Source organism: Nelumbo lutea, chromosome 7, assembly GCF_056320005.1.
Source record: "Nelumbo lutea isolate HS-2025 chromosome 7, American lotus-T2T, whole genome shotgun sequence".
Taxonomy (NCBI): Eukaryota; Viridiplantae; Streptophyta; class Magnoliopsida; order Proteales; family Nelumbonaceae; genus Nelumbo; species Nelumbo lutea.
The window spans coordinates 56787353-56814915 of record NC_142690.1 but is presented as its reverse complement, the minus strand read 5'-3'; the positions used below and the strand labels follow the sequence as shown (position 1 = coordinate 56814915).

The window sequence follows — 27563 nt, the reverse complement described above, 5'->3', positions numbered from 1 at the left end:
ATTTGGATACTGATATGATGTGCCTTTGTATCAAGTGTAACTTATCCATACAGCCATACCTTGAACCATGACTCTTTTGTGGCAAGGATAACATTTTAAATTCTTATGAATCTGTGCTACCCCTTTTTATTCTTCTGCAACCAACATAAACTACCTAAATATTATAGAAAGAATTTTTTTTACCTATTTTATGGTAAAACAAACCAAGTCTACAAGTGACTGAAAAATATCAGAGAGAGAGAGAGGGACTGAAAGAAACTTGACATGATTTTCTTATTGATCACATCTAAAAGAACTATACATAAAATATTTGGCCAACATTCAACAGGCTCTCATGAGGAATGTTAAATATTACACTGTTTTCCCTGCATATCCTCCTAAGAAATGCATATATGTAATCAATAGCAATCTTCTTAATGAATTTGGACTCTCTCCTTGCCCTTACTACTGTGTTCCCCAGTATGTGAACCACCCCAGCACCTCTACAACTATTCAAGAATTCCAATTCATCCACCTCAGTCTGGCTGCTTGTCTGCCCTGATGACCTAACAACACTCCCACTGTTTGTCTGCTGTGGGGATTTGATGGGTACAATTGAATCAACTGATGACAGTGTAGCCTCTAAATTGGAGGAGATTGTGTTGCCATTCTCGGTCAGTAAGAAGTCTCTTGATCGCTCTGTTTGTTGTCCATACAAACTGTACTCATCTGAGTCTGAGCATCCCTCCATCATTGACTCGAGCCGGACAAATAAGAAAAGACTATCGAAAAGCATCTTCTCAAAATCATCATCCTTCTTGTGAAGATCTTTATAGCCATATCTTGCCACACATCTGAACATGTGGAAGTTCTTTGGCCCAATTCGTTTTACCAGAAACCTCTCTTCTATGGGAACAGTATAGACGGGGAGGTATTTCACACACACAAATACAACAACAGAATGAATGGCAGGGAGATTGGTGATGAAGTGTGAGAAAATGTGTGGTACACCACTTGCTAGTTCAGTGTATACCAGGCCAATCCCAGGCACTCGGACTAATCCAAGGCTGGGACCCAGACCAAGGATCCAGGCCATGGAGACCCTACTGTGCATCTCGAATTCATACCTCTTAACCGTTCCATAATGCCAAACATACATAATGAGAAGAAAGGCCGCTGCAATCACAAGTGGGACCCATCCACCTTGATCAATCTTGAAAAGTACAGCAGAGAAATATGTACACTCCACAACCAGTGATAAGACGGTGAAGATCAGGACAAGAATCCAATGGCACCTCCAAACCAGTAACATTATTAGAATCATGAGAAGTGTTGTGACCAACATAACTACCACAACTGCAGTGCCTGTTTGGGACATAAGAAAATATCTAAAAAACGTAATTCTAATTTGCCAAGTTATAACATGCAATTCATTAAAGAGAAAAAGGAACAAGAATAAAAAAAGAAAAAAACTAAAAAAACATGCAATTTATTAAAGAAAGAAAAAAAGCGAAATCTATGTTAACAAACACAATTTTTACACTTCTTTGATCATGTTAATTGTTTGCAGAGAGGGAAAACATGAAAAGCATGATTAATCTGTAGCCTGACTTCATCATCATCATCATCCCAAATGCCCATTATTGTAGTCTGGCAGACCCGAATTTATCTGTTTATGCACAAATTAAATAAATGGAACAGAATGCATTTAGCTACAGAAACATATACTACAACAAATATCATTCAACCTATTTGGAGAAAATTTTTTGGTATTTCAGTATAAACACGTATGTTTTTTATTTTTTTATTATATTTTTAATTTTCTCGCTAGTAATGAAATATAAATGAAGAATATCCTTATCATTCTGAACTGTCCTATCAGTGATTCTTCTGCCACGGATACCTTTGACTGAGAATCAGTTTGACTAGATGATTTTTACCATCCAACAATCATGATCTTTCACTCCTGCATTCACTTTGGCTTATATGTTCATACTTACTGATGCGAGAACCCACATCAAAGAGTGATACACAACAAATTAAGAAGGAAATTTAACTGTGAACAAGAAACAGAGTTCCCATCAAAGTTCTATTCCTATCAAATCTTGATGTCCACCTGCTGATAAAAAAATAATAAAAAAAACTCTTGACGTTCGCTCTAGCCTTGACAGAGGATTCATTTCTCGTTCATGGTTATGTTTCCTTCGTAGTGTGATGTAGATCATTGTTTGATGTCAGTTTATCTTTATTGACTGGTAGATATATTAGCCAAACAACAAAACTCTTTCACCCTATTCTACCACCTCTTTATTTCTTGCAAACCAAAAGGATTGTGTTATGGGCCCGGGAATAGGATCTCGTCATGGGTCGGTCCACAGGGAAAACCTCCTGTTTTCCCTTGTTCCTCCTCTTTTTTGCAGAACCTATCTTGGCGTCCTAAGGGTGATTTGTCCAAGAGATCACCTAACTCACCTTTTACTCTCTTTCTTGACTGAAATTCGATACCTTTATTGAATAATATCAGCTCCTTAAATAGGAGATTACAAGAGGTAGAATCCTACTTTTAGGTGGACTCCTTGCTAATCTACTACTCCATCCTATTAAACTGATAAGATAAGACTGAACTGATAAGATGAGATAAGACTTCCTTAATCTATCCTACTGAACTGATAAGATAAGATAAGACTCCTACTAATCCCTGCTACTGAAAGCAGATAAGGTAAGAATACTGAATAGATAAGATAGGATGAGAACACTAAATTGCTGCTACTGAGAACACTAAATTACTGCTGCTGCTGCCGGTGCCCACATCAGATTGTAACTAGTTATTGCTTTGAATCATCCAATAGAACTGTACTCTCTTGAAAATCTTATACATGGGACACATGTCAAGACACCGTAGACTATGAATATTACCCTTTGCATGGGAAATACAACACTATTCTGTATGTGTAATTTGTGGCAGACAGGAAGGAGGTCCATTCCATCTATTAAAATATGATGCACCACCAGCTTAAAGTGCTACTATTCAGTGTGTCCAATAAATGACATCTTCTTAGACCAAAACTCAATCTGATTAGATGAATTTGTATGTCAAAGATCAGTAACGTAACTAATTTTAGTGTAGTTTGCATTAAATCTGGTGTCATCATTACAGTTATAAATCTAATTAATAATTACACTGTTTTTCATTTTAATATGCATATCAAAGACCAAAAATCCTTAATTTTAAAAATTTCAAAAATAAGCTGGGTTCAGACACTCTCACTGAGCCTCCAGCATCCATAAGTAAAATCAGTTTTTTTTTTTTTTGATAAAGCATCAGTAAAATCAGTTTTAAAAAATGGTTTTTTTGACACCCCTAGAATAATTGCAGCTGGTGGTATCAATTAATGTTTTTAACATCCTTTAAAATGTATGCAAATTTCCTAATATTTCCACAACATATTTCCATTTCCATGGATACCAACACGAAATCTGACATTCTCTAGTGAAAGCTACTGTACTGTGTGGAGTACAAGAAATAGTATTATAACATAAGTTGGCGATAATATTTTAGATATGTGGTATTATTGCCCACCTAGTGGACATGATTACCACTATGATCTAACTCGAAATTCTTTTCAAACACGAAGTTAAATCTTAGTTTCCATTGTATAATAAATTATTTGGTTGATCTATTAGAATCATTTGCATTTTCTATAAATTTAAATTGTACTTGAACTCACTAAATTATGCAGTTTTGATAATTAAGAACAAGATAATAATTTATAAGTGTCTACTAATGCATCTTTTATCATTATATAGAATAGCATTATATATATTTTTTGTATATTTTACAATGTTTCCACCATGCTTATAATTTTTACAATATTTCCACATGACATTTCTGACATGTTTCCTATATTTGGATGACTGAGTAGTCAAGCTGGAGGCAGGATGACTAAGGAGGAGAGAAGTTTAAGATGGATTTAAAAAAAAGGAATTAGAGGAGATATTACTTAGGGAGGAGATCTTCTAGAAGCAGAAGTCAAGACATAAGTGGATTAAGGAGGGCGATGGTAATATTTAATTTTTTCATGCAATAGCCAATGGAAGATGAAGGAAAAATTTTGTGGATAAATTGGAAATAAATGGTGAAATCTCGAGGAACCAAGAGGAAATTGCAAAATGTTTTGTGGATCATTTTAAGAGTGTATATAAGAAGGTGAGTGATGGTGGAGGGGTTAGACTGGTCAAGGTTGGATCTAGAAGTGGCAAGGGTGTTGGAAAAGGATTTTGAGCTGGAAGAAATTAGGAAGGTGGTTTTCTCAATGGATATATCTAAAGCTCTAGGACTAGATGGCTTGATAATGGCTTTTTACCAAGATTGTTGGGAGATAGTTAAATTTGATTTGCTTAGCAGCCTTTGAGGAATTTGCTGAGGAACATTTACTTAGTCCAGGGATAAATTCCACTTTCTTGGCCTTGATACCTAAGAAGGGTGATGCCATTAGTCCAAGAGATTTTATACATTAGCCTGGTGACTAGCATTTCTAAAATTCTGGCTTAAGTTCTGTTGCTAAGATTGAGAGAGGTCCTCCCTAGTTTGGTTACACAATCTTAAAGGGCTTATATTCAAGGCAGACAAATTACCAATCAAAAACTGATAGCCGATGAATGTGTGGAGGATTTTAAGAGGAGGAAAGGTTTGTGTGTAAATTAGACTTGGAGAAGGCCTATGACATGGTGGACTGGGTTTTTCTGTTGGAAGTATTGAAATGCTATGGCTTTGGGGAAAGGTGGTGTGGATGGGTTGAAGGTTGTTTGAAAACCTGTCATTACTCGGTCTTGGTGAATGGTGTGGTAAGGGACTTCTTCCCAGCTACTAAGGGATTAAGACAAGGGGATCCCCTGTCCCCCTTCCTTTTTAGCCTACTAGCAGATGTGTTTAGTAGACTCCTCCTAAGAGCATATATGATGGATCCCTTTAAAGGGTGGAGAATAGGCAGGATTAATACAATGGTGACACATTTACAGTTTGTAGATGATATGATTATCTTCTGTGAGGGTGGGGATCCATTAAAGGCAAGGCAGTTGAAGGAGGTGATTAAGTTGTTCGAACATATTTCTAAGTTGAAAACTAATTTCAAGAAGAGTTGTGTGGCAGGGATAGATTTGGAGCAGGAGTTGGATGAAGTAGCGGAGTCTTTAGGATTCCCTATAGTTGTTTGGCCCTTGAAATACCTTGGGATGCCACTAGGAGACAATCCGAAAGAAAGTAGGTTTTGGAACCCATATGTGGAAAGGTTCTCTAAGAGATTGGCTACTTGGAAGAGAAATTATATTTCGATGGGAGGTAGAATTACAATGGCCTTTTATTAGGATTGCCTGGAGATCATTAAACCGGACCTACTTGGAATTTTTAGAGAATTCCACAAGAGGGGTAAAATTAACTCGGGAATGAATTCCACCTTTATCACCCTGATGCAAAAAAAAAGTTTAATGCTAGTCACTCAAAGGGTTTTAGGCCAAGCAGCTTGGTAACTAGCATTTACAAGATAATTGCTAAAGTGTTGTCCTTGAGGATTAAGAAAGTTCTTCCTTTGATCATCTCTCATTATTAAGGGGCTTTTATTTAGGACAATCAAATTGTGGATTAAATTCTTATTGCTAATAGGGGCCCGAAAGAGATCTAAGAAAAAGGGTGTGGCAATCAAGTTGGACTTGGAGAAAGCCTATGATCAAAGGTTGCTTACAAGCTAGTCACTTTTTAGTGATTGTGAATGGTTCAATGATGAACCTTTTTGAAGCCATTAGAGGGCTAAGACAAGGAGACCCCCTCTCTCCTTTCTTTTCATTTTGGTGGCAGAGGTTCTTAGTAGGTTGATCTCTAGGGATAGCCAATTACAAATTCTTAAAGATTGGGTGGTGGGAAGAGATAGAGTGGTGGTTTCCTATCTCCAGTTTGCAGATGACATTTTAATTTTCTGTAATGGGGAAAGCAAAGATGGGGTTGGAAATTTGAATCTATTGGTGAGCCTCTTTGAAATAATGTCTATTTAAAAATCAACTGGAACAAAAGTGTGGTGGTTGGTGTAAATATTGAAGAAGAGGAGGTAGGCTCATTTGCGGAGATTTTGGGGTGTGAAAGAGGGTAATGGCCCTTAAAATATTTAGGTTTACCTCTAGGTGGCAACTTGAGATTTGTCAGCTTTTGAAATCCGGTTGTAGAGAGAATTGAGAAAAGATTAGCTAGGTGGAAAATGAATTACATCTCTCCATGGGGGGGAGATCACTTTGATAAAATCAACCTTGGATAACCTCCCTATCTACTTCATGCTTGTCTTTAGCATGCCTCGAGCAGTTATGAAGAGTGGAAAAATTGATGTGAGACTTACTGTAAGAACCGAGAGATAGAAAAAGGATCATTTGGTAAGATGGGATAAGGTGGTAAAAAGGAAAGAAGAGGAAGGGTTGGGGATAGGAAACATTAGTAAGAAAAATCTCTCTCTTTTAAGAAAGTGGTTGTGGCACTTCCCCTTGGAGAATGATAGATTGTGGCTGTGTGGCATAAAGTGGTTTAAAGTATTCGTGGGCTCTCTAGGTACGGATGGGATGTCTTCCATTTCCTTTCCTGTAAAGGAGGTTTTGTGTACCCCTATCCCCCTAAAAGTCAGTGCCTTTTGTTGGGAAGTTTATCATGGGTGCATCAGAGTTATTTGCTGCAAAAGAAAAGGCCAATTTGGAGCTTGTCTCCCAATTGGTGCATTAGTGTAAGTTGAATGGTGAGAGTGCTTTCCACCACTGGAATTTGCAGTGTCCCACTTTCTCTTTTCGCTAAAAAAATGTCAAACTAAAATCACTTCAGCTACACCGAAAATCAACACATTGATTAGTTTCATCATCATCATCAACCATGGCTAGGGGAGGATTGAAGGAGGAAGGAGATTTTATCATGGCAACAAGCTGGAGAAGGACCTTGAAGGTTGAGGCTAAGCAGTTTCTTTTTGAAAGCTTTAGGGTGAAAGGGAAGAAAGTTCTGAAAATCAGAGAACTAAACAAAGCTATGGTTTTACTGGTTGGGAAAGAAGCTGTAGTTTGGTTTTGTACATTCTTGGAGAAAGCAGTTCAGGTGAGTGGAAAGTTAGAGTGCGAAGAATCAAATGAGGTTAATGGTAGGAGATTTGTAGCAGAGAGGAGGAAGAACTCTAGAGGAAGGTTTGTGGCTTTGTTGGAGTTTTTTGGGGAAGGAAAAAAACAAATGGTTTGTTTCCCTGAAGGAAAGCTGGGGATTGGATGGAAAGAAGTGTCAAACTGTTTTGAAGGATTTCTTTGCCCGAGAGGGATTTGGAGAAGGTAGCAGCTTTGAGAAGGAAGAACAGTTACAGGTAGTGAATGGAGTTGGTGGAGTTAGGAAACAAGAGTTCCCGAAAGAGGTTGCAAGTGTAAAAATTCTGGGTAAAGCAGCAAAAGATTGCAGAATAGTATACAATGAGCTCAAGAATGAGTGGGAGAAAAAGTTTATAGCAACTTCTACAGTACCTCCGAAAAACTGGAGGACAGTTGCAGAAGAGTTATTAAAGAAGTTAAACTTGAACTGTACTATCATCTTAACCCCCTTTGAGTCTTGTAAGGCCTTGATTGAGGTAGTTGGAAAGGAGTTACAACTATATGCTTTGTGTTGTAAATTGCACTCAGCTTCTGTATCTATCACAAAATGGACCCTTCATTCAAACTCTAAGGATATGCATGCAAGGTACAAAGTAATAGTTCAGATATTGGGTCTGCCGTTTCATCTTTGGACCTCAGGTGTTTGATTCTATAGCTGCTCTGTGTAAGGCAAGACTGGAAGGTTCCTTTGTAGAAGACCTCCATTCACCTGCAATTTGCTTGAGTAATGTGCATCTGGAAGATATCCCTCGTTCAGTAAAGCTGATGGCTGATGAAGTGTTCTATGTGGCCTGGCTGGTTACAGCCATTGAAGTTGCCTTGTGGAGTGAGGGGAGAAGGAAGGAGGATGAGAAGGTTGAAGAAGAAAAGCTATGTGGAAGTGAGGGATTGGTGTATTCAAATCTAGCTGACAATTACACTAAAATGGTATTCTTGGGAAAGGATAACTCAAAAGGAAATTTACCAGCAACCAAGGGGAAAGAGCCATTAGGAGAAGAGGAAAAGGTGGTGAGCTACAGGTCTTATGCTCAGGTTCTGACAGAAAGAGGGAGTAGGGAGAAGGCTATTCGACAGGTTTCACCAAATAAGAGTGGTTCTAGTCAAGGTGGAGAGAAAGGACTGAAACATTCTTTAAAAAAGCAAGGGGGTAAGGTGGTAAGAGTAGAGGGACACGTGGGCACAAGTAGAGAGGGAACTTGTCTTAGCCACAGGGAAAGTTGTTCTAATGGGCCTAAAGAGGGCAGGTGGGGTGGGCCCATGTGGGCACAAGGGATTACTGCATCCCAGAAGAGGGCAGTTGGGGTGGGCCAAGTCATTTAAAAGGCTGATTGTCAACAGGTCCTTAAAGGAGGGTTTGGGTCTGGCCCAGCCAGACCACTTAAAATTGTCATGTGACCACTTAAGTGGTAAGTGGTCACGTGGGCCAACTAAAGGGACAGATGATGGACTCTAACTTTGGTCCGTCATCTTCTCCAATTCGAAGGGATGCAGGGAGTGGAGGTCCTGGGAGTTTCAGCTCGTTGCAGTGGAGACCTGTGTCAGCGCCGGAGCTAGGCTCGCTGGAAAGACGTAATCCAAGAAACAAGAGAGCCGGTTTAACAGAGGGTGTAGCAAAGGAGGACGATTTTCTGGAACTCAGTGAGGAAGATTCTGAGTTTGACGAATCTGAAACTTCAAGTATTGGGAGTGTTCGGCCAGAGAAATCCCTTGGGTTTCGAGGGGATGAAAGTTTTGACACAGAGCTGCTTTTCTTGGAGGAAGACGAAGGCAAAAAAGATGATGGTGAGACTGTTATCATCACCTCTGAAGCCGCCTTGGAGGTGGATAGGGAAGAAGAGATGCCAACCAGCCTGGGTATTGGACACTGCCCGGGGGATCTGGAAGCTATCTTCGAGGTCTCAACAGGTGCAGGGTGTTGCGGTTTTGGTTTCTAACTGTTCTTCTGAGCAAAGTAGGGGTGTAACCAGTAAGGGGGCACCGATTTCTCAAGTTCAGCCGCCCATTCAACTTCAGTCTAACATCGAACCTCCGGAAACCAGTTCTTGTAGGTTTAGTCCCAAGATAAAAACTTTCTTTGGAAGTCCTTCAACAAAACCATCATCTCCAGGTATGTTAGTCTTTGATTTTAAGAATACTAATGAGCCTTCTATGAGTGCAACAGATTTCATCCAGACCCTTCCATTGTTTGCCACAATCCAACAGGTTCCGGTTAGAGATAAGGAAGAAGGGTTTAATGGAGGGAGTATGGAAGCTGAATGGAAGGCACAAGGTGATAAAATCTGGGATTTAGTTTGTGATTCCTTTGAGGAGCTGACTAGGAGGGATGCAGAAGTTGGATACATTGAAGAAGACTTGAATCTACAGGAGGCTAGCCAGAGAAAAGGGAAGGAAAGGAATGAGGGTGAGGGAATGGGGAAGCAACTGATGAATCAAGTGGCTGAAGAGATGGGCCTGAAACTGAAAGAAGTAGTGAGTGTCATAGCGTATTCCAAAAAGAAGGGGAAGAAGGAAAAAGATCGTCCAAGAAAGAGGAAGCTTTTGGAGGTAGAAAGATTAAAATCAGATGTGGCAGCAGACTTAGAGTTCAGTACAAGGGGGGAAAGAAGGAAAGGAACCAAATAAGGGATGGTGGTGTCTAGGGTGGAAATTTAAGTAATCCAATGAAGATACTGAGCTGGAATGTTAGAGGGTTGGGTAGTGCTAGGAAAAGGAGGGTAATAAAGGACTTGATTAGAGGGGAAAACCCGGATATTGTCTTGCTTCAAGAAACAACAGTGGCAGTTTGGGATAGGAAATGGGTAAGTGTGTGGTGTTCTAGAGGAGTAGGGTGGTCTTTTCTGCTGTCCTGCGGGGCTTCAGGAGGTTTAGTGACTTTGTGGAGGAAAAAGGTAGTGGAGCCAATGGAAGAGCTAATAGGTCGGTACGATTTCTTTGAAATTTAAGAGTGTGGGCGAAGAGTTTACCTGGGTGATGACGAATGTCTATGGCCTGAATAGATATGGAGAGGTGAAATGCTAGAAGAACTCTATGATATAAGGGGTTTGTGGGAGGGTTCGTGGTGTTTAGGTGGGGATTTTAACGTGATTAGGTTTACAAATGAGACCAATAACCCCAATCAAGCAATCACAATTAGCATGAGGAAATTCAATGAGTTTATTAATGTGTGGTTTGTTAGAAATCCCCCTCCAACAAGCTGTCTTCACTTGGTCCAACCTACAATCTAACCCGAGATGCTCTAAGCTGGATAGGTTCGTCTTTAGTTCAAATTGGGGAGAGTATTGGTTAGGTCTATCAGCTAGGGCCTTGCCAAGAGTCACTTCAGACCATTGGCCGATAAGCATTGGAACTAGGAATTTCCTGAGTGGGCCTAAACCTTTCAGATTTGGAAATATGTGGTTAACACATCCAGACTTTACCCAAAACGTCAAAGAGTGGTGGAGTGAAGAAGTGGTGGGTACCCTTGAGAGGGGTGTCAAATTTCATAGGAAAATTCAAAGGCTAAAATGTAAAATTAAAGAGTGGAATAGGGAGCATTTCGGGAGAGTGGAGGAGAAGAAATTAAGTGTTATTTCCCAGATTAAACTTTTGGATGAAAAAGGACACAACTCTCTCTCAGAAGAAGAAAGGACCTTAAGATGGAATCTGAAGAAGGAATTGGAAGAGATAGTGCTAAGGGAAGAGGTGTGTTGGAGACAAAAATCAAGGCATCAATGGATTAAGGAAGGGGATGGTAATACTAAATTTTTCCACACAATCGCTAATGGAAGGAGAAAAAACTTTGTGGAAAAGTTAGAGATTAATGGCGAAGTAGTGGATGATCAAGAGGAGATTGCTAATGTTTTCACGAATCATTTCAAGGCGTTTACAAAAGACAGGGGGATGTGAGGCTTAGAGTGGATGGGTTAGATTGGCCTAGATTGGACTCAGAGGTGGCAACTCAGTTGCAAAAGGAGTTTGAATTGGAAGAAATAAAGGGAGTCGTGTTTTCAATGGATAGATCTTGGACCTGACGGTTTCACTATGACTTTTTTTAGGATTTTTGGGATATCATCAAGTTAGATCTGTTGGTAGTATTTGAGGAGTTTGCGGAGACTCACTTTATAAGTCCAGGGATCAACTCCACCTTCCTGGCTTTGATCCCTAAAAAGGGAGAGGTTGTTCAACCGAAAGACTTTAGACCCATTAGTCTAGTGACCAACATTTATAAAATTTTGGCCAAAGTGTTGTCGTTAAGTTTAAAATCAACCCTGCCAACTTTAATAAGCCAATCACAAGGGGCCTTTATTCAAGGTAGATAGATCATAGATCAAATCTTGATAGCAAATGAATGTGTGGAGGACTTCAAGAGAAGGGGGAAGAGAGGTTTTGTATGTAAACTGGACTTGGAGAAAGCGTGTGACATGGTCGATTGGTCTTTTCTGTTGAAAGCCTTGAGGAATTTTGGGTTTGGAGAGAAATGGTGTGGCTAGATTGAGGTTTGTTTAAAAACTTTCCAATTTTCAATTTTAGTTAACGGAGTGGTTAGAGACTTCTTTCCAGCCTCTAGAGGGTTGAGACAAGGGGATCCTCTTTCTCCTTTCCTTTTCACCTTGGTAGCCGATGTATTTAGTAGGCTCATTTCGAGAGCTGATGGGTTGGATATGTTTAGAGGATGGAGGGTAGGAAGAGAGGGTATTATGGTGTCACACTTGCAATTTGCGGATGACACAATCATTTTTTTGTGAGTCTGGAGATCCCTTAAAGGCTAGAAACTTGAAAGGAGTAATAAAGTTGTTTGAATGCGTGTCGAAGATGAAGGTCAATTTTGAAAAGAGTTGTGTAGTGGGGTAAATTTGGAGATGGAGGAATTGAGTGAGGTAGCAAAGTCCTTAGGTTGCCTTACATCTAGCTAGCCCTTGAAGTGCTTGGGTATGCCTCTAGGAGATAATCCAAGAGAAGGAAGGTTTTGGAATTCGATCGTAGAAAAATGCACAATGAAGTTGGCAGTTTGGAAGAGAAACTACATTTCCCTTGGAGGTCGGATCACTTTAATTAGAGCTACTCTTGCAAACTTGCCAACTTACCTTCTATTTGTCTTTAGAATGTCACAAAAGGTGATTTTGAAGGTAGAGAAAGTCATGAAGGATTTCTTGTGGGAGTCAGGGGAATGGAGGAAGGATCATGTGGTTAGGTGGGAAATAGTGTGTAGGAGGAAGGAGCAGGGGGGATTGGGATTAGGCAATCTAAGGAAGAAAAATACAGCATTATTAGGTAAATGGCTATGGAGGTGGCCTCTAGAAAGGGAGAGACTTTGGCATAAAGTGGTAAGGAGTGTGCATGGTGTTGCAAACAATGAATGGGATGCTGGTGTATCTCGGCGTGCTACGCTGAAATCCCCATGGAAGGCTATTCATAGTATTCTTTCCATTTTCCTAAACCTAATCAGGTATGATGTTAGTACTGGAGATAGGGTTTTGTTTAGGGAGGATGTTTGGATTGGTGACTGTGCCCTCAAGGACCTCTTTCCCTCCTTGTATTCCATCTCATGTTTTAAAAACAAGCCAATTCAAAAGTTTGTATCATCATCCTTTTCTTCTGGCATAAACTGGAATCTGGGTTTTAGAAGAGGTTTGAGAGATTCTAAGCTTGAACAGGCTGCTTTGCTCCTCAAAACTACTGATTCTGTTTGCTTGGACCCTCCTTCTGTAGACTCCCGTATTTGGAAGTGTTAAAGTGAGCCGAATAGGGGTAGTTTAGTCATCTCATGTTTGTTAAGTACCTTGCTTATGTGGCAGTTTTATTAGAGATACTCTGCCCCCACTTAAGTAAGGGCAGTTTAGTCTTTGTAAAGGTTATTAGAACCTAATAAACATTAGGGAGTCGAATGAACAGTGAACGAATCAGTTTTGACTAAACCCTCCTGTTCTCTCTTTCTCTTTTCTTCTTCTTCATCTTCTTCCTTCTCTCCTGGTTCGGGTTACTGTAGCTACATTCGAAACATGGTATTAGAGCGAGGTTCCTGACCTGCTTCAGTTTGTAAAGCATCTCAGCTGTGTTCGTGACACATTCTTCTTCGTTTCTGGTTAGTTAATGGAGAGAACTGGTTCGCCCTAGGTCTGAGACATCACAGCTCATTTCTCTCTGCTGCGCACAGTCTTCTTCATCAAGGAAAGTGATTTCAGCAGTGAATGGTTGGTTGATACTCTCAAAGGAAGGTTGGTTATCTAGTCCTTTTGTGTTGCTGGTATTTCTGGGTAGAAACCCTCCAAGAATCAGTTAGTACTGATTAGAACCTAAAGAACTAGGTTCATTGTTGCCCTAGAACGGGCTGTGTACAGTAGCCGAATGGTGTAGGGGCTGCTGTAAGTGGTTGAGTGGGTTAGGGCTGCTGCAGGTGGCCGAGTGGTGTAAGGTGTAATGCAGTGACCTAGCCGAGTTCTTTGTGGTTGTGTAATGCCCTCTTAAATGTGTTAAACAAGTATGAACTGGGTGTAGCAGATTTGACTGTGTTATGGAGCTTGTGGTGCACAACTTCTAATGAGTGGTTGTAAGAGGGCCTACATGTCATTAGTGAGTGCTAAATTGATGCTTATTTAGTTCGTGGGTTTGTGAAGACAGCAGTAGTGTGAATAAGAACAAGGCATGGGCTCTCACTGTTGTGTTTAGGGGCTGCAATAGGTGCTGAAATAACATTAGTCAGCTTGTAGCTGAGAAGTCAGATTAGTGGCAACTGTGAAAGAGTACAATGGCAGCAATAGGAGATGGGTACAATGATCAGAAACCTAGTGTGGTGGTTTCCCCCGACTACCTAGGGGTACAGATGACCTCAATTAAACTGAATGGGGAAAACTACGTTCCGTGGGCTAAATCTGTGAAAATTTTTCTCAAGGCAAAGAGGAGAGTGAAGCATGTAAAAGATGAGAAGCCACCGGCTGACTCTCCAAGGTTTGATGATTGAGAACAAGAAGATGCACAAATCATGACTTGGCTATGGAATAGTATGGAGCCCAAAATTAGTGCCAACTTCATGTTCCTTGATACGGCTAAGGATATATGGGAGCATGCTAAGAAGCTATATTCTGGACAAGATAACACAACAAGAGTATATCAACTTTATCAGGAGTACTTTGATTTACAACAAGGAACCAAAACACTAGAAGAGTACCATGCCTACATGAAGAATATAAGGAATGAACTCAATGTCTATCATGCCCTCACTCCAGATATTAAAGTTCAGCAATAGCAAAGGGAACAACTAGATGTTCCAAGATTTTTAGTGGGGTTGAAGTCGGAGTATGAACCAGTTAGAGCCCAAATATTAGGGGGCTCTTCACTTCCTACACTTGAGGAAGTATTCTCAAGGCATTGTAGAATTTCTTTGGGACAAACAGAGAACTCCACACAGTCTGATAGATCAACACTTGTGACAGCTAGAGGAGGTGGACATAGTACAAGAGGGGGAGGTCATGCTCCCCAAGGAGGCCGTGGCAGTTCCATGATTGGTCGGGGTGGTCGTGACTCAGGGGGAGGCCGTGGCAGAGGGAAGAATTACTCTACAAGGAAGTGTACTCATTGTGGTAGGGAAGAACACACAGTGATTTTTGTTATGACCTACATGGCCCTCCCTCTAAATGGGCTAATCATGCTATAGCAGGTGAGGTTGATATCAGTGACAGTAAATAGGCAGACCGAACTCCTCCCACATACTTCTGGGAGGGAGATGGTGAGTGTACTGCGTGATGAGTATGAACGGTTCCTTCAAACCACTTCACAGCATACCACTGCCACATTTGCCCAATCAGGTATTGCTTGCATGTCATCTAAAACCCCTCCCTGGATTATTGACTCTAGAGCCTCAGATCATATGACCGGGACTCCAGGTGTGTTCTCTTCTCTTTCTAAAACCTCCACATCACAAACTGTTACACTTGCCAATGGGTCCTCATCTCCCATCTGTGGTGTTGGTAATGTTGACATGGCTTTTATGCCCTTATCATCCATTGAATGTTCAAGAAGCTCTTCAGACTTCACTTACTCCTCTACAATGGCATTGCCGATTGGGACATCTATCTCTCAAGGCTCTCAAGATTTTGGTCCCGTCACTGAGTCATTTGTCAGTTTTGCAATGTGAGTCATGTTAGTTTGGGAAACATCGTCGTGTGTCCTTCAGTCCAAGAGTTGAGAGTCATATGTTGAGTCCTTTTTTTTTGGTTCATTCAGATGTTTGGGGTCCAATCAAAATAGAGTCTTATAATGGGTACAAGTATTTTGTCTCCTTTATTGATGATTGTTCAATAATGACATGGATTTACTTAATGAAAGAAAGAAGTGAATTGTTTTCCATTTTTCAAAAATTCCATGCTGAAATACGCACACAATTTGGTGTTCTAATCAAAATTCTCCGTTCAAATAATGGTTGTGAATACCTTCTTACTTCATTTCAACAATATTTAGAACAGCATGACATTATTCATCAAACCTCATGTGCATTCACCCCTCAACAAAATGGGGTAGTTGAACGGAAGAACCGTCAGCTTCTTGAAACTGCTCGGTCTATTTTTCATCACATGAATGTTCTTAAACGGTTTTGGAGTGATGTTGTACTCACTGCATGTTTTCTCATTAATCGGATGCCCTCTTTCATCCTTCATGGTCGGTCCCCCTTCTCTATCTTGTTTCCTACTTTATCTCCATTCCCATTAATTCCTCGTGTCTTTGGTTGTGTGTGCTTTGTCCACAATTTGAGTCCTAGAATAGACAAGCTAGATGCACGCTCAATTAAATGTGTCTTCCTTGGCTACTCACGGACTCAAAAAGGGTACAAGTGTTATAATCCCATTACCCGGAAGTGCTATGTCTGCCCTGATGTCACCTTTTTTGAGTCTGTCCCCTTCTTCTCAAGTCTTGAAGCACCTTCGTCTCCACCCGTACTTCCTCTTCCTCTTCCTGTCGGTGATCCAATTCCAGATGCTGTTGTTGGAGTAGACTCATCACCTCATGCAGTGCAAATCACCACCAAACGACCACTAATCCGACAAGTGTATACACGTCGAACGACACTGGCCCCTCCTCCAGCTTCTACCTCATCTACCGATCCTCTCATGGCTCCTATTGTTGAACCTTCAGACCTTGACCTACCCATTGCCATACGGAAAGGTAAATGCAGTTCTACCCTCCATCCCATTTCCAATTTTGTTTCATTATCTCATCTTTCTACCTTACATCGCCAGTTTGTTTCACCTTTGTCCTCTATTTCCATATCTAACAATGTTCAAGAAGCTCTTAGTTCACTTGGGTGGCGGCGGGCAATGGAGGAAGAACTTTCTGCTCTTCAACATACTCAAACGTGGGAACTTACTACTCTCCCACCTGGTAAGCATGTTGTGGGCTGTAAATGGGTGTATACTGTGAAATACTTGCCAGATGGTAGTGTGGAGCGTCTGAAGGCCAGACTTGTTGCTAAAGGTTACTCACAGTTGTATGGAGAGGACTACATGGAGACATTCTCTCCGGTGGCTAAGATTGGTTCTGTTCGTGTACTAATTTCCCTGGCAATTATGTATGATTGGCCTCTGTTTCAGCTTGATATAAAGAATGCCTTCCTCCATGGTGATCTTGTGGAGGAGGTATATATGGAGCAACCACCTGGGTTTGTTGCTCAGGGGGAGGATGGTAAGGTATGCAGATTGGAGAAGGCAATTTATGGGTTGAAACAATCGCCGCGTGCTTGGTTCGGGAAGTTCAGTGAAGTGGTGAAGAGTTTTGGAATGAAGCAATGCCAGGTTGATCACTCAGTGTTCAACTATGACTCAGAAGCTGGGAAGATCCTATTAGTGATCTATGTGGATGATATTGTCATTACTGGCAGTGATAAATTGGGGATTGGCAAACTAAATGTATTTCTGCAAAATCATTTCCAAACAAAAGATCTTGGAACATTAAAGTATTTTTGGGAATAGAAGTTGCCAGGTCAAAACAAGGTATAAATCTATGTCAAAGAAAATATGTTCTTGATTTATTGGAAGAAACATGACTGTTAGGTGCAAAACCGGTTGAGACCCCTATGGAACCAAATGTTAAGTTGAGCAGTGATATAGGAGAAGTATGTGAAGATCCTGGACGGTATAGACGACTAGTGGGGAAGCTGAAATATCTGACTATCAGGAGACTTGACATATCCTTTGCAGTCAGTGTGGTGAGCCAATTCAAGCAGAACCCTCGTATACCTCACTGGGATGCAGTTCTTAGAATTGTAAGGTATCTGAAAGGAGCTCCAGGCCGTGGACTATTGTATAAACCAGGAGGAAAACTTGAAGTAGTGGGGTATGTAGATGCAGACTAGGCAGGCTTAGTGAATGATAGAAGATCTACTACAGGCTATTGCACATTCCTTGGAGGAAATCTTGTGACGTGGAAGAGTAAAAAGCAGACAATTGTGGCCAGAAGTAGTGTTGAAGCTGAGTATAGGGCCATGGCACATACTACTTGTGAGTTAGTGTGGTTGAGGAATCTTCTACAAAAAATTGGGTTTCACATGGATAAACCTATGAGACTGTATTGTGACAACCAAGCTGCACTCCATATCTCATCCAATCCTGTATTTCATGAGAGAACAAAGCACTTAGAGGTTGATTGCCACTTTGTGAGGGAGAAGGTCCTTGCTGGAGAGATAAACACAGAACATGTTGGCTCAAATGATCAATGGGAAGATTTGTTTACAAAAGCTCTAAGCTCAGGGAAAGTGAACTATCTATGTAACAAGCTGGGATTATATGACATATATTCTCCATCTTGAGGGGGAGTGTTAAAGTGAGCCGAATAGGGGTAGTTTAGTCATCTCATGTTTGTTAAGTACCTTGCTTATGTGGCAGTTTTATTAGAGATACTCCGCCCACACTTAAGTAAGGGCAGTTTAGTCTTTGTAAAGGTTATTAGAACCTAATAAACATTAGGGGGTCGAATGAACAGTGAACGAATCAGTTTTGACTAAACCCTCCTGTTCTCTCTCTCTCTTTTCTTCTTCTTCATCTTCTTCTTCCTTCTCTCTTGGTTCGGGTTACTGTAGCTGCATTCGAAACAGGAAGCCATTACCTTCGGGTTCCTTTTCTTGTGCCTCCTCTGCTTCCTTGTGCTCCTCTCCATTGCCTCAACCTTTTCATAACAAGGAAGTTTGGTCCAAACCTGTCCCTCCTAAAGTTGGAGCCCTTTGTTGGGAAGTCTCCCTTGGGAAAATCAACACTTTGGATGTTTTGCAAAAAAGAAGACCTAGTCTTTGTATCTCCTAACTGGTGCACCCTATGCAAAGCTAACGAGGAAAGTTGCTACCATATACTAATCACTTGCCCTTTTGTTGTAGGCCTTTGGGAATTTTTTTTGATCTTTTTGGGTGCAGGTGGACAGAACCAGTGCAGATTTGCAATCTTTTTGATCCTACAATTTCAGGTGGCCAAAGAGAAGAGGAAGAGTTTTGTGGAGGTGTGTTAGAGCTGCTTTGGTGTGGATTGTGTGGGAGGAACGAAATGCTAGAATCTTTAATGACAAGGAGAGGGATCAAACATGTGTGTTAGAAAGTATCTTATGTAGGGCCATAAGTTGGGTAAAATCCTTGGATCTGTTTTCCACCTACACTTTCGATGACATAAGGAGAAATTGGGAACAACTAGCTAAAAGTTCTGCAATCAGAAGCAAGCCGGTGGTGGATTGGAAGCCTCCTGATGAAGGCGTCATTAAACTAAATTTTGATGGCAGTAGTTTGGGCAACCTCGGGGCAATAGGGGGAGTCTTTAGAAATGATGAGGGTCAGATTGTAGCTCTATTTTCTGATCCTATAGGGTGGGAAGACTCTGTAAATGCAGAACTCCAAACTGTTACAAGGAGCAGAATATGCAAGATAGTTGGCAGTGGAGCATTTAATGATTGAAGGTGATTCCAAATTGGTTATTGGATGGCTAAAAGAACCAGAGACGGCAGCCTGGCCGTACAGGGGGGCTTTGAGAAGATTTAAGTGGCTGACTTCAAATATTTCAGTCACAGTTCAATGGGAAAGAAGATCGGCAAATGGGCTGGTAGACCTTCTAGCTAAACAAGGAGTACATAGGAATCAGCTCTTTTGGGCTCAATTGTAAGCTTTATGATGCAGTCTGGAGGCTGCACCTTGCGCCTCTTTGTGGGGAATTGTATGATGAATACTTAGTTCTTTATTTAATAAAATTTTCATTATCATTATCAATCAAAAAAATGGTGAGAGTGCTTTCCACCTCTTAATTTCCTGTTCCTTTGCTTGTTGTGTTTGAGAATGGTTTTGCTCTCTTTTTGGTTGTAGGTGGATCGCTCCTGTGAGTTTGGAAAGGCTTTAGCCCATCCTTTCTGAGAAACACAAAGAGAAGAAGTAAAACCTTGTAGAAATGTATAATGACAGTGGTTGTGTGAACAATATGGGAGGAGAACTTAAGAATCATTGAGGAAAGAGAAAGAAATAAGGAGGCAATTTTGGAGAAAATTACAGTAAGAGTAGCACATTGGCTGAGGACCTTCTCTTGACAGTATGGCTGGCCAGAAATAAGAGGAAGAGAAGAGAAGAGAAGAGGAGAAGAAGAGAAGAGAAGAGAGGAGAGAAGAAAGAAGGGTTTTGCAATGTAACAATGCTGGCGGCGCCAACCTTTATTTTAATATATATAGGGCGGTAGAAATAACAAGGGAAAAGACCCTTGTGCCCCTGAGTACATTAACAGACATAACAGAAAGAAAAAACGAAATAAAAAGAACTTTAATTAGCCAAACAGACCCTAACATCAGCAACTAAATTATTTTAACACTCCCCCTCAAGTTGGAGCATAGATGTCAATCATGCCCAACTTGTCACACAAATCTTTGTGCCGCACATGATGAAGACCTTTGGTGAAGATATATACAAGTTCTTCTTCTGAGCTGACATATGGTGTACACACTTCTCCACTTTCAAGTTTCTCTCTAATAAAATGCTTGTCCACTTCAATGTGTTTTGTCCTATCATGCAGAACTGGATTAGCAACAATATTGATGGCAGCTTTATTGTCACAGTAGAGTGACATAGGATTGCTCACTATTAAACCCAGTTCACCTAACAGATTTCTTATCCACATGATTTCCGCAACCCCATGAGCCATCGCTCTATACTCTACTTCAGCACTGGATCTAGCCACCACACTTTGTTTTTTGCTTCTCCATGTGACAAGGCTTCCTCCTACAAAGGCACAATACCCACCAGTAGACTTTCGGTCATTGACTGCTCCTGCCCCTGCCCAATCTGCATCAGTATATACTTCCACTTTTAAGTGACTGTGTTTCTGGAACAACAAACCAACTCCAGGAAACTTCTTGAGATATCTCAAAATCCTCTCTGTAACCTCAAAGTGAGTTGTCCTAGGGCTGTGCATGAATTGACTAAGGACACCCTCTGCATAGGCAATATCAGGCCTGGTCATAGACAAATACAAAAGTCTCCCCACGAGTCTTTGGAACATCTTTACATCTTTCAAAAGCTCTCCTTGACTATCTGCCAGATGGTGATTAGGTTCAATAGGTGAATCAAATGGTTTTACCCCCAACTTGCCTATATCTTCTAATAGATCTAGTACATATTTCCGTTGGGAAATAAAGATGCCCTTGTGAGAGCGGGCAACTTCAATTCCAAGGAAGTATCGTAAGGGGCTTAGATCCTTCACCTCAAATTTAGTGGCTAAGAATTTTTTCAGTCTTCGGATTTCAGCCTCCCAATCTCCCGTGATCACTATGTCATCCACATACACAATAAGAGTTGCAATTTTACCTTGACATCTTTTCACAAATAGAGTATGATCTGACTGACATTGTTTGAACCCCATCTGTTGAACTGCTAAATGAAACTTACTAAACCAAGCCCGAGGTGATTGTTTCAACCCATTTAGAAATTTTTTTAACCTGCACACCTTTTGCTCACTGCCTTTGGCACAGAACCCTAGGGGTTGGGTCATGTACACTTCCTCTTCCAAATCACCATTCAAGAAAGCATTTTTGATGTCCAATTGGTGAAGATCCTAGTCAGGATTTGCTGCCAAGGAAAGAAGAATCCTGATAGAGTTCATCTTGGCTATTAGAGCAAAAGTCTCTGCATAGTCCACTCCATATACCTGTGTAAAGCCTCTTGCTACCAGTCTAGCCTTGTACCTTTCAACAGTTCCATCAGCCTTGTGTTTCACTGTGAACACCCACTTGCACCCCACTGATTCCAAAAGTCTCTGCATAGTCCACTCCATATACCTGTGTAAAGCCTCTTGCTACCAGTCTAGCCTTGTACCTTTCAATAGTTCCATCAGCCTTGTGTTTCACTGTGAACACCCACTTGCACCCCACTGGTTCCTTCCCTTCAGGAAGGTCTACCAACTCCCAAGTGTCATTTTTGTGTAAAGCATCAATTTCTTCTTGCATTGCATCTGTCCATTCAGGTTTAGACAAAGCTTCTGCCACAGTCTTAGGAACGGGGACATTGTCCACAAAAGAGAGAAAGGCATGGTATGAAGCCGAAACATGCTCATAGGACACAAAATTAGAAATAGGATGATTAGTGGTACAAGACCTAACACCCTTCCTCTTAGCGATAGGAATATTAAGATCATTGATGACAAGTGAATCAACATTTAGAGGAACAAATATATCAATGGGAGCAAGTGTACTGGCTGATGAGACGGATCTGCCTCGGGTGAATTCGATGATTTTGGTTGCATAGTGTCAGGCTCCACGACTCTTGAACTCTGCTGGCTCTTATGGCGACGATGAAAAACCCGAAATGGAGGATCGGGTAAAGAAGGTAGTTGAATTTGAGTCGTCGCCTGTTTCTCCTCAACCCTACTCTCCCCCTGAGGAGAAACTGAGAAAAAAGGTTGATTCTTAAAAATGAGACATCAATGGAAACATAGTACTTGTGAGCAATGCGATCATAGCAACGATACCCCTTTTGAGATAAAAGGGTAACCAAGAAAAACACAAGGAATAGCCCGAGGATCAAGCTTACCATGAGTAGGGGACAGGTTATGGACAAAACAACGACACCCAAAAACACACATCGGAATGGTGGACAACGGGGCTGTAGGGAACAAGAGCTGATGTGGGGCCTTATACTCTAGTAGCCAAGAGGGCATGCGATTGATGATATATGTCGCACACAAGACTGCATCCATCCAAAACTGTTTTGGCACATTCATATGAATCAATAAGCCACGAGCGACTTCGAGAAGGTGACAGTTCTTCTGTTCAGCCACACCATTTTGTTGGGATGTCCTGGCACAAGAGCTTCGCTAAAGTGACCCACTCGAAGCAAAAAACCTTCGTGAGATCACTATGGAAATATTCCTTTGCATTGTCTGACTAGAAGATATGGATTTCCGTTTGGAACTGAGTGAACACCATGCGTTGAAAATCTTTCACAATTTGTGACACTTCATCTCGAGATCGCATAGGGTAAACCCAAGTGTATCTAGAATAATCATCAATCAAGGTAATGAAGTACTTATAGCTAGTCGCAGTAGGTGAGTAACAGGGCCCCAAACATCAGAATAAACAATATGAAATGGAATTCAGATCTTTTATTTCGTAAAGGTAAAGAACTTCTACAATGCTTACTCAACTGACAAGTTTGACACTGTAACTGACTCACTGACTCAAACAACTTTGGAAACATAACTTTTAACGACTCAAAAGAAAGATGACCTAAACGACTATGCCATAAATAGGCTTGGACTCTCACTTGACGAACTCATGGACTCTATCGCCACTAGACCAACATTATTCTCCAACACGTAGAGACCATCCACCATGCTTCCTCTACCAATCGTCTTCCTCGAGGTCAAATCCTGAAACACACATGAAGACGGAAAAAAAGTGACTGAGCAGTTCAAGGAGTGAGTCAGACTACTAATAGACAACAAATTAATAGGTAATTTCGGAACATGCAGTACATTGGGAAGAATAAGTCCAAGTGGGAGAGGTAATGGTGCCTCGGCCAACTATGGTAGAAAAAGAACCATCAGCCGGTCTTACCTTGTCTCTCCCAAAGAGGTTATATGTTTGAAACAAATTTGACTTACCGGTTATGTGATTTGAGGCTCCGGAGTCAATAATCCAAGGAGAATCTGTAGTATGAGATGACACATGGAAGGCTGTGGCATTACCCGATGTAGACGCAAACAAGGTAGAGGGAGTAGGACCAGAATCCATCTGGCGGAGAGTCCTATCATACAATTCCAAATGTTCACGGAAGGAGTTGACAATATCTTCCTTAGGGTCAGAACTGGGATGCCTCTCTTGAGTTACCAAAGGACTAGTCTCTGTCGATGCCATATTAGCTGAGTTATACATTTTTTTATTCTACTGGCCTGGTTTCTTGCCCTGATCAGGTGCTGACTTCTTACCCAAATCCTGTGCCCATTTAGGTTTTCCATGGAGATCCTATCATGTATCTTTTGTGTGTCGTGTCTTCTGGCAGTGAGTGCACCAAAGTTTTCTCTTGTCATCTGGTTTTTTTTTAGTGTCATCCTTTTTAAAACCACCTCTGACATTTGTATCTGAATTTCCCCGGACAGCTAGGGCAACTGACTCCCCTTCTACACCATTCATCACACTTCTGCTTTCTTCTGACTGCACCGAGGCATACACCTCCTGAACTGATGGCAAGTCTTTACTACCCAAGATCTACACCCTGATGGACTCATACGAAGGATTCAGCCCTAGGAGGAAGGCAAACACTCGTTGCTGAGATACAAGTGACTTATAGGCCTTTGCATCTTCATCACACTTCTAATTCACATTCTGATAGTGATCAAGTTCTTTCTGTATTGATGTCAAATCAGAATAGTACATCGAGAGACACGTCTCCCCCTGCTTGCAAGTAGAGGATTCAGCTTGCAGTTGATATATCTTGGCATAGTGTCTCTGCTCTGAATAGGTGGACTTCGCTTGTTCCCATATCTCACAAGCAGTTTCAGCCCACATAAAAGTCTTCTTTACTTGTGGCAGCATTGAAACCAAGAGCCAAGACATCACCACACAAGTCTTCCTTACTTGTGTTTCTGCTCTTGGTTCCACCTATCATGCTCAGCACTTCCATACTTCGGTTCCTTCACTCTCCCATTGATGTATCCTATTTTCCCCCTAGCAGTGATGTAGAGTTTTATTCCCCTAGACCACTCAAGGTAATTTAGACCATCAAAGGGAATAACAGCCATGGGAAAGCTCATATCCATTTCCCCACTCACTCCATTGTGGCTCTCTGAAATCTCTGAAGTAGCAGAATTCTCAGTCGACATGGTCAAACAGATAATCAGTCCCAAACACCGGACTTAGGACCCCTCCTTATTCCACAAAACAATGCTCCACTCAGTCCACACCTACACACTTGGGTTTAACAACCAGGTTGAGCACAAACAGTACCAAATTTAGGACAAAACAGAGGTAGTATTCGGCAGATTTCAGACCTGTATAGTTTTAACAGTCCCAACCTACCAGAATTCCAGAATGTCTAACAGCCACTAATCAGCAGGAGAGATCCTTATTACTTATAGTCAAATCAAATCATTGAGAAGACAGGTCATCCTTGACCTACAGTTGTCTTAACACATGAGCAGGATCACACGATCCAAGAAAAAACAGGGGTATACAGATTTGACAGCATTCAGCCGCACAGACTCATAGGGTTTTCACTCGGCACATTACCAAGGAGGGTAAAGAAGAGAAAACAGGGAGAACTGTACCAGTTGTAGAGCTGTTTTTTCAGTCCAGAATCAGATTTCTGTTCCGCCCAGGTTCAGCAAGTCTGTTCGATTTGTTCTCTCAGTAAGGTTGTTCGATCTGCACTCTTTAATCAGTATTCCTGCTCTGATGCCATCTTGACAGTATGGCCGGCCAGAAATAAGAGGAAGAGAAGAGAAGAGAAGCGGAGAAGAAGAGAAGAGAAGAGAGGAGAGAAGAAAGAAGGGTTTTACAATGTAACAGTGCTGGCGGCGCCAGCCTTTATTTTAATATATATAGGGCGGCAGAAATAACAAGGGAAAAGACCCTTGTGCCCCTGAGTAAAATAACAAACATAACATAAAGAAAAAATGAAATAAAAAACACTTTAATTAGCCAAACAGACCCTAACATCAGCAACTAAATTATTTTAACACCTTCAAACTATTCTCAAATTTCTCAATGGAAGACTTTTTCTGAAATTGGGGGTCGATTGCCCTTTCCTCCTCTAGAAAACAAAAAGTCCTGGAGGTTTGGTTTCCCCCAAGTGGTGGGTGGATGAAAATTAACTTTGATGGAAGTAGTTGGTAATCTGAGACCCTCCGAAATTGGAGGAGTGATTAGAGATGGGAGTGGAAGCATTTGGAGCTTGTTTTCGGGGCCTACTGATTAAGGAAATGGGAATTACAACGTTGATTTTAGAAAGGGATTAAAAAATAGTCTCATTGGTTGGTTGAGAAAAGGACGAGTGTTATGGCAGTTCAGAAATGAATTTGGGCGGTTCAAGCTATTGTCAAGACAAATGAAAATTCATGTAATATGGGTCAGGAGGTCTGGTAATGGGTTGGCAGATGGACTATCTAAGCAAGGAGTAAATAGACATCATTTGTTTTGGGCTCAATGTTAGATGGGTGGTGGGAATTTTTGTTGTAAAGTTTTTTTTATCAAAATAGTAAAGGGTTTTATTTCTAACAATTTCTTGTTGTATTCTCTTCCTTTTTAAGCTTTAATGGAATTCTTTGGGTTGCTGATAATAAAAACAGTTATCTTCCTTCCCATATATGTATTATGAACAATGCTAGTGGAGAGACTAAATCATGTCTACTTATCTCTTACTCATTCATGTAATTGACCCCATATAGTTGGCATAAGGCATGCACGATGATGATGATGTTTGGGAGTTTTTTGGTTGCAGATGGACCCCACCCTTGGAAGCTGCCAATTTATTTAGCACATGACTCCTATCATTTTCAGAAAGAAGAGGGAAGGTAATGCGGAGTGCCACTAGATCTCTCTAGTGGCTAAAGGGGTAGAGTAAAAGTTTGGATACTCTAATAGAAGAGATCAAATTGAAGGTGATTTATGGGGTCAAGGCAATGGAGAATTAGAGAACTTTAATGATTTTTTTGGTGGATGATTTCCTTAGAGGGTGGGATGTAATGCTAGGCAGCATCATCTACCTTGAAAGTATCAATGCAAGAAGTATGGGTTGCACCCAGTTGCAATAAAATCAAAATGAACCTCTATGAAAAAAAAAAAAAAGAAGGGAATCTATTTTGGCCCTCTACTCTGGTCCTATAAGGGTTGGAGACTCTTTGAACACAGAACTTATAGCTCTCCTTCAAGGTCTAAAACTAGCTAGGTAGCTGAACCTAAAACAAACAGAGATTGAAGGAGATTCTATGTCGGTAGTGGGCTAGATGGTGAACAACAGTCAGGGTTCAAACAGGTTATGAAGGAAATTATGAAGCTGGCAAGAGAGTCAAGGCCACTTATAGGTTGGCCAACAGACCGGTAAATTCATTGGCAGATGCTCTAGCAAAGCAAGGGGTATCCAGGGAGCAATTTTTTGGGCTAATTTGTATTCATAAGCTGTTTTTGGGTTTCAACTCTGGGTGAGAGCTGTGTATTCTAATTAAAATTTTTGAATTAATACAATTTATCAGTTACTGATAAAAAGAATGTTCTTTCTAGTCCCTGTTTCATCTGTTCGGAACCTAATGGATAACTTTTATTTTTTTAATAAGCAACCTTAACATAATGGATAACAATTATATGTTGCCCTAGATGATAACCAATTACAGTTTGGAATTCTAGGAACACACAAATACGAATGCCTTCCAAAAAAAATAAAAAGAAAAGAAAAAGAAGTTGCAAAGTACACCAGGAGATCAGCTTACCATAAGCATTTCCAATCTGGTTTTGGTTTTTGAAGCCAATAGTGACAGCAATGCAGAGGATCATAAGAATCCAATTAATATCTGGAATATATATCTGCCCAAGAAACTTCCTTGATGTATGAACTACCCTGACTCTTGGAAAACAGCCAAGTGCAAGGGCCTGCTTGATTATAGAAAACGTTGCAGATATGGTGGCTTGGCTAGCAACAATAGCAGCTGCAGTTGCAATAATAAACATTGGCCAATATATACCATCTGCAGAACAGGGAATTGTCAGCTGACTTGCAAGTAAAACAAACAATGAAAAGCAATGGGTCAAGACAAACCTGGAATTGAACGGTAAAATGCATCCTTCACATGTTCCTGGTTTTTCATGAGGTAAGAAGCTTGTCCTGAATAGGCTAAAAGAAGGCAAGGGAACACAACTATAGTGAATGCAATCTGAACAGGCAACACTGGAAAATGGGATAGGTCAGCAAAGAGTGCTTCTGTCCCTGAAATAGAGATGTAATTGTCAAGACTCCATATGCCGAT

At 40.9% G+C, this 27563-nt stretch overlaps 1 protein-coding gene across 1 annotated transcript in view; it reads right to left on the bottom strand.

The window, feature by feature from the left end:
* Positions 1–249: 249 nt before the first annotated feature.
* LOC148846511 (potassium transporter 10-like) overlaps positions 250–27563 on the bottom strand; it is a 33407-nt gene continuing 6093 nt past the window's right edge. Inside the window, exons 6-8 of the mRNA XM_088952773.1 lie at positions 27356–27523; positions 27030–27284; positions 250–1344 (exon numbers count right to left, since the gene is read on the bottom strand). Of these exons, the coding sequence (XP_088808899.1) occupies positions 296–1344; positions 27030–27284; positions 27356–27523 (1472 nt within the window). The 3' untranslated portion in view covers positions 250–295. The remainder of the gene's footprint in view (positions 1345–27029; positions 27285–27355; positions 27524–27563) is intronic.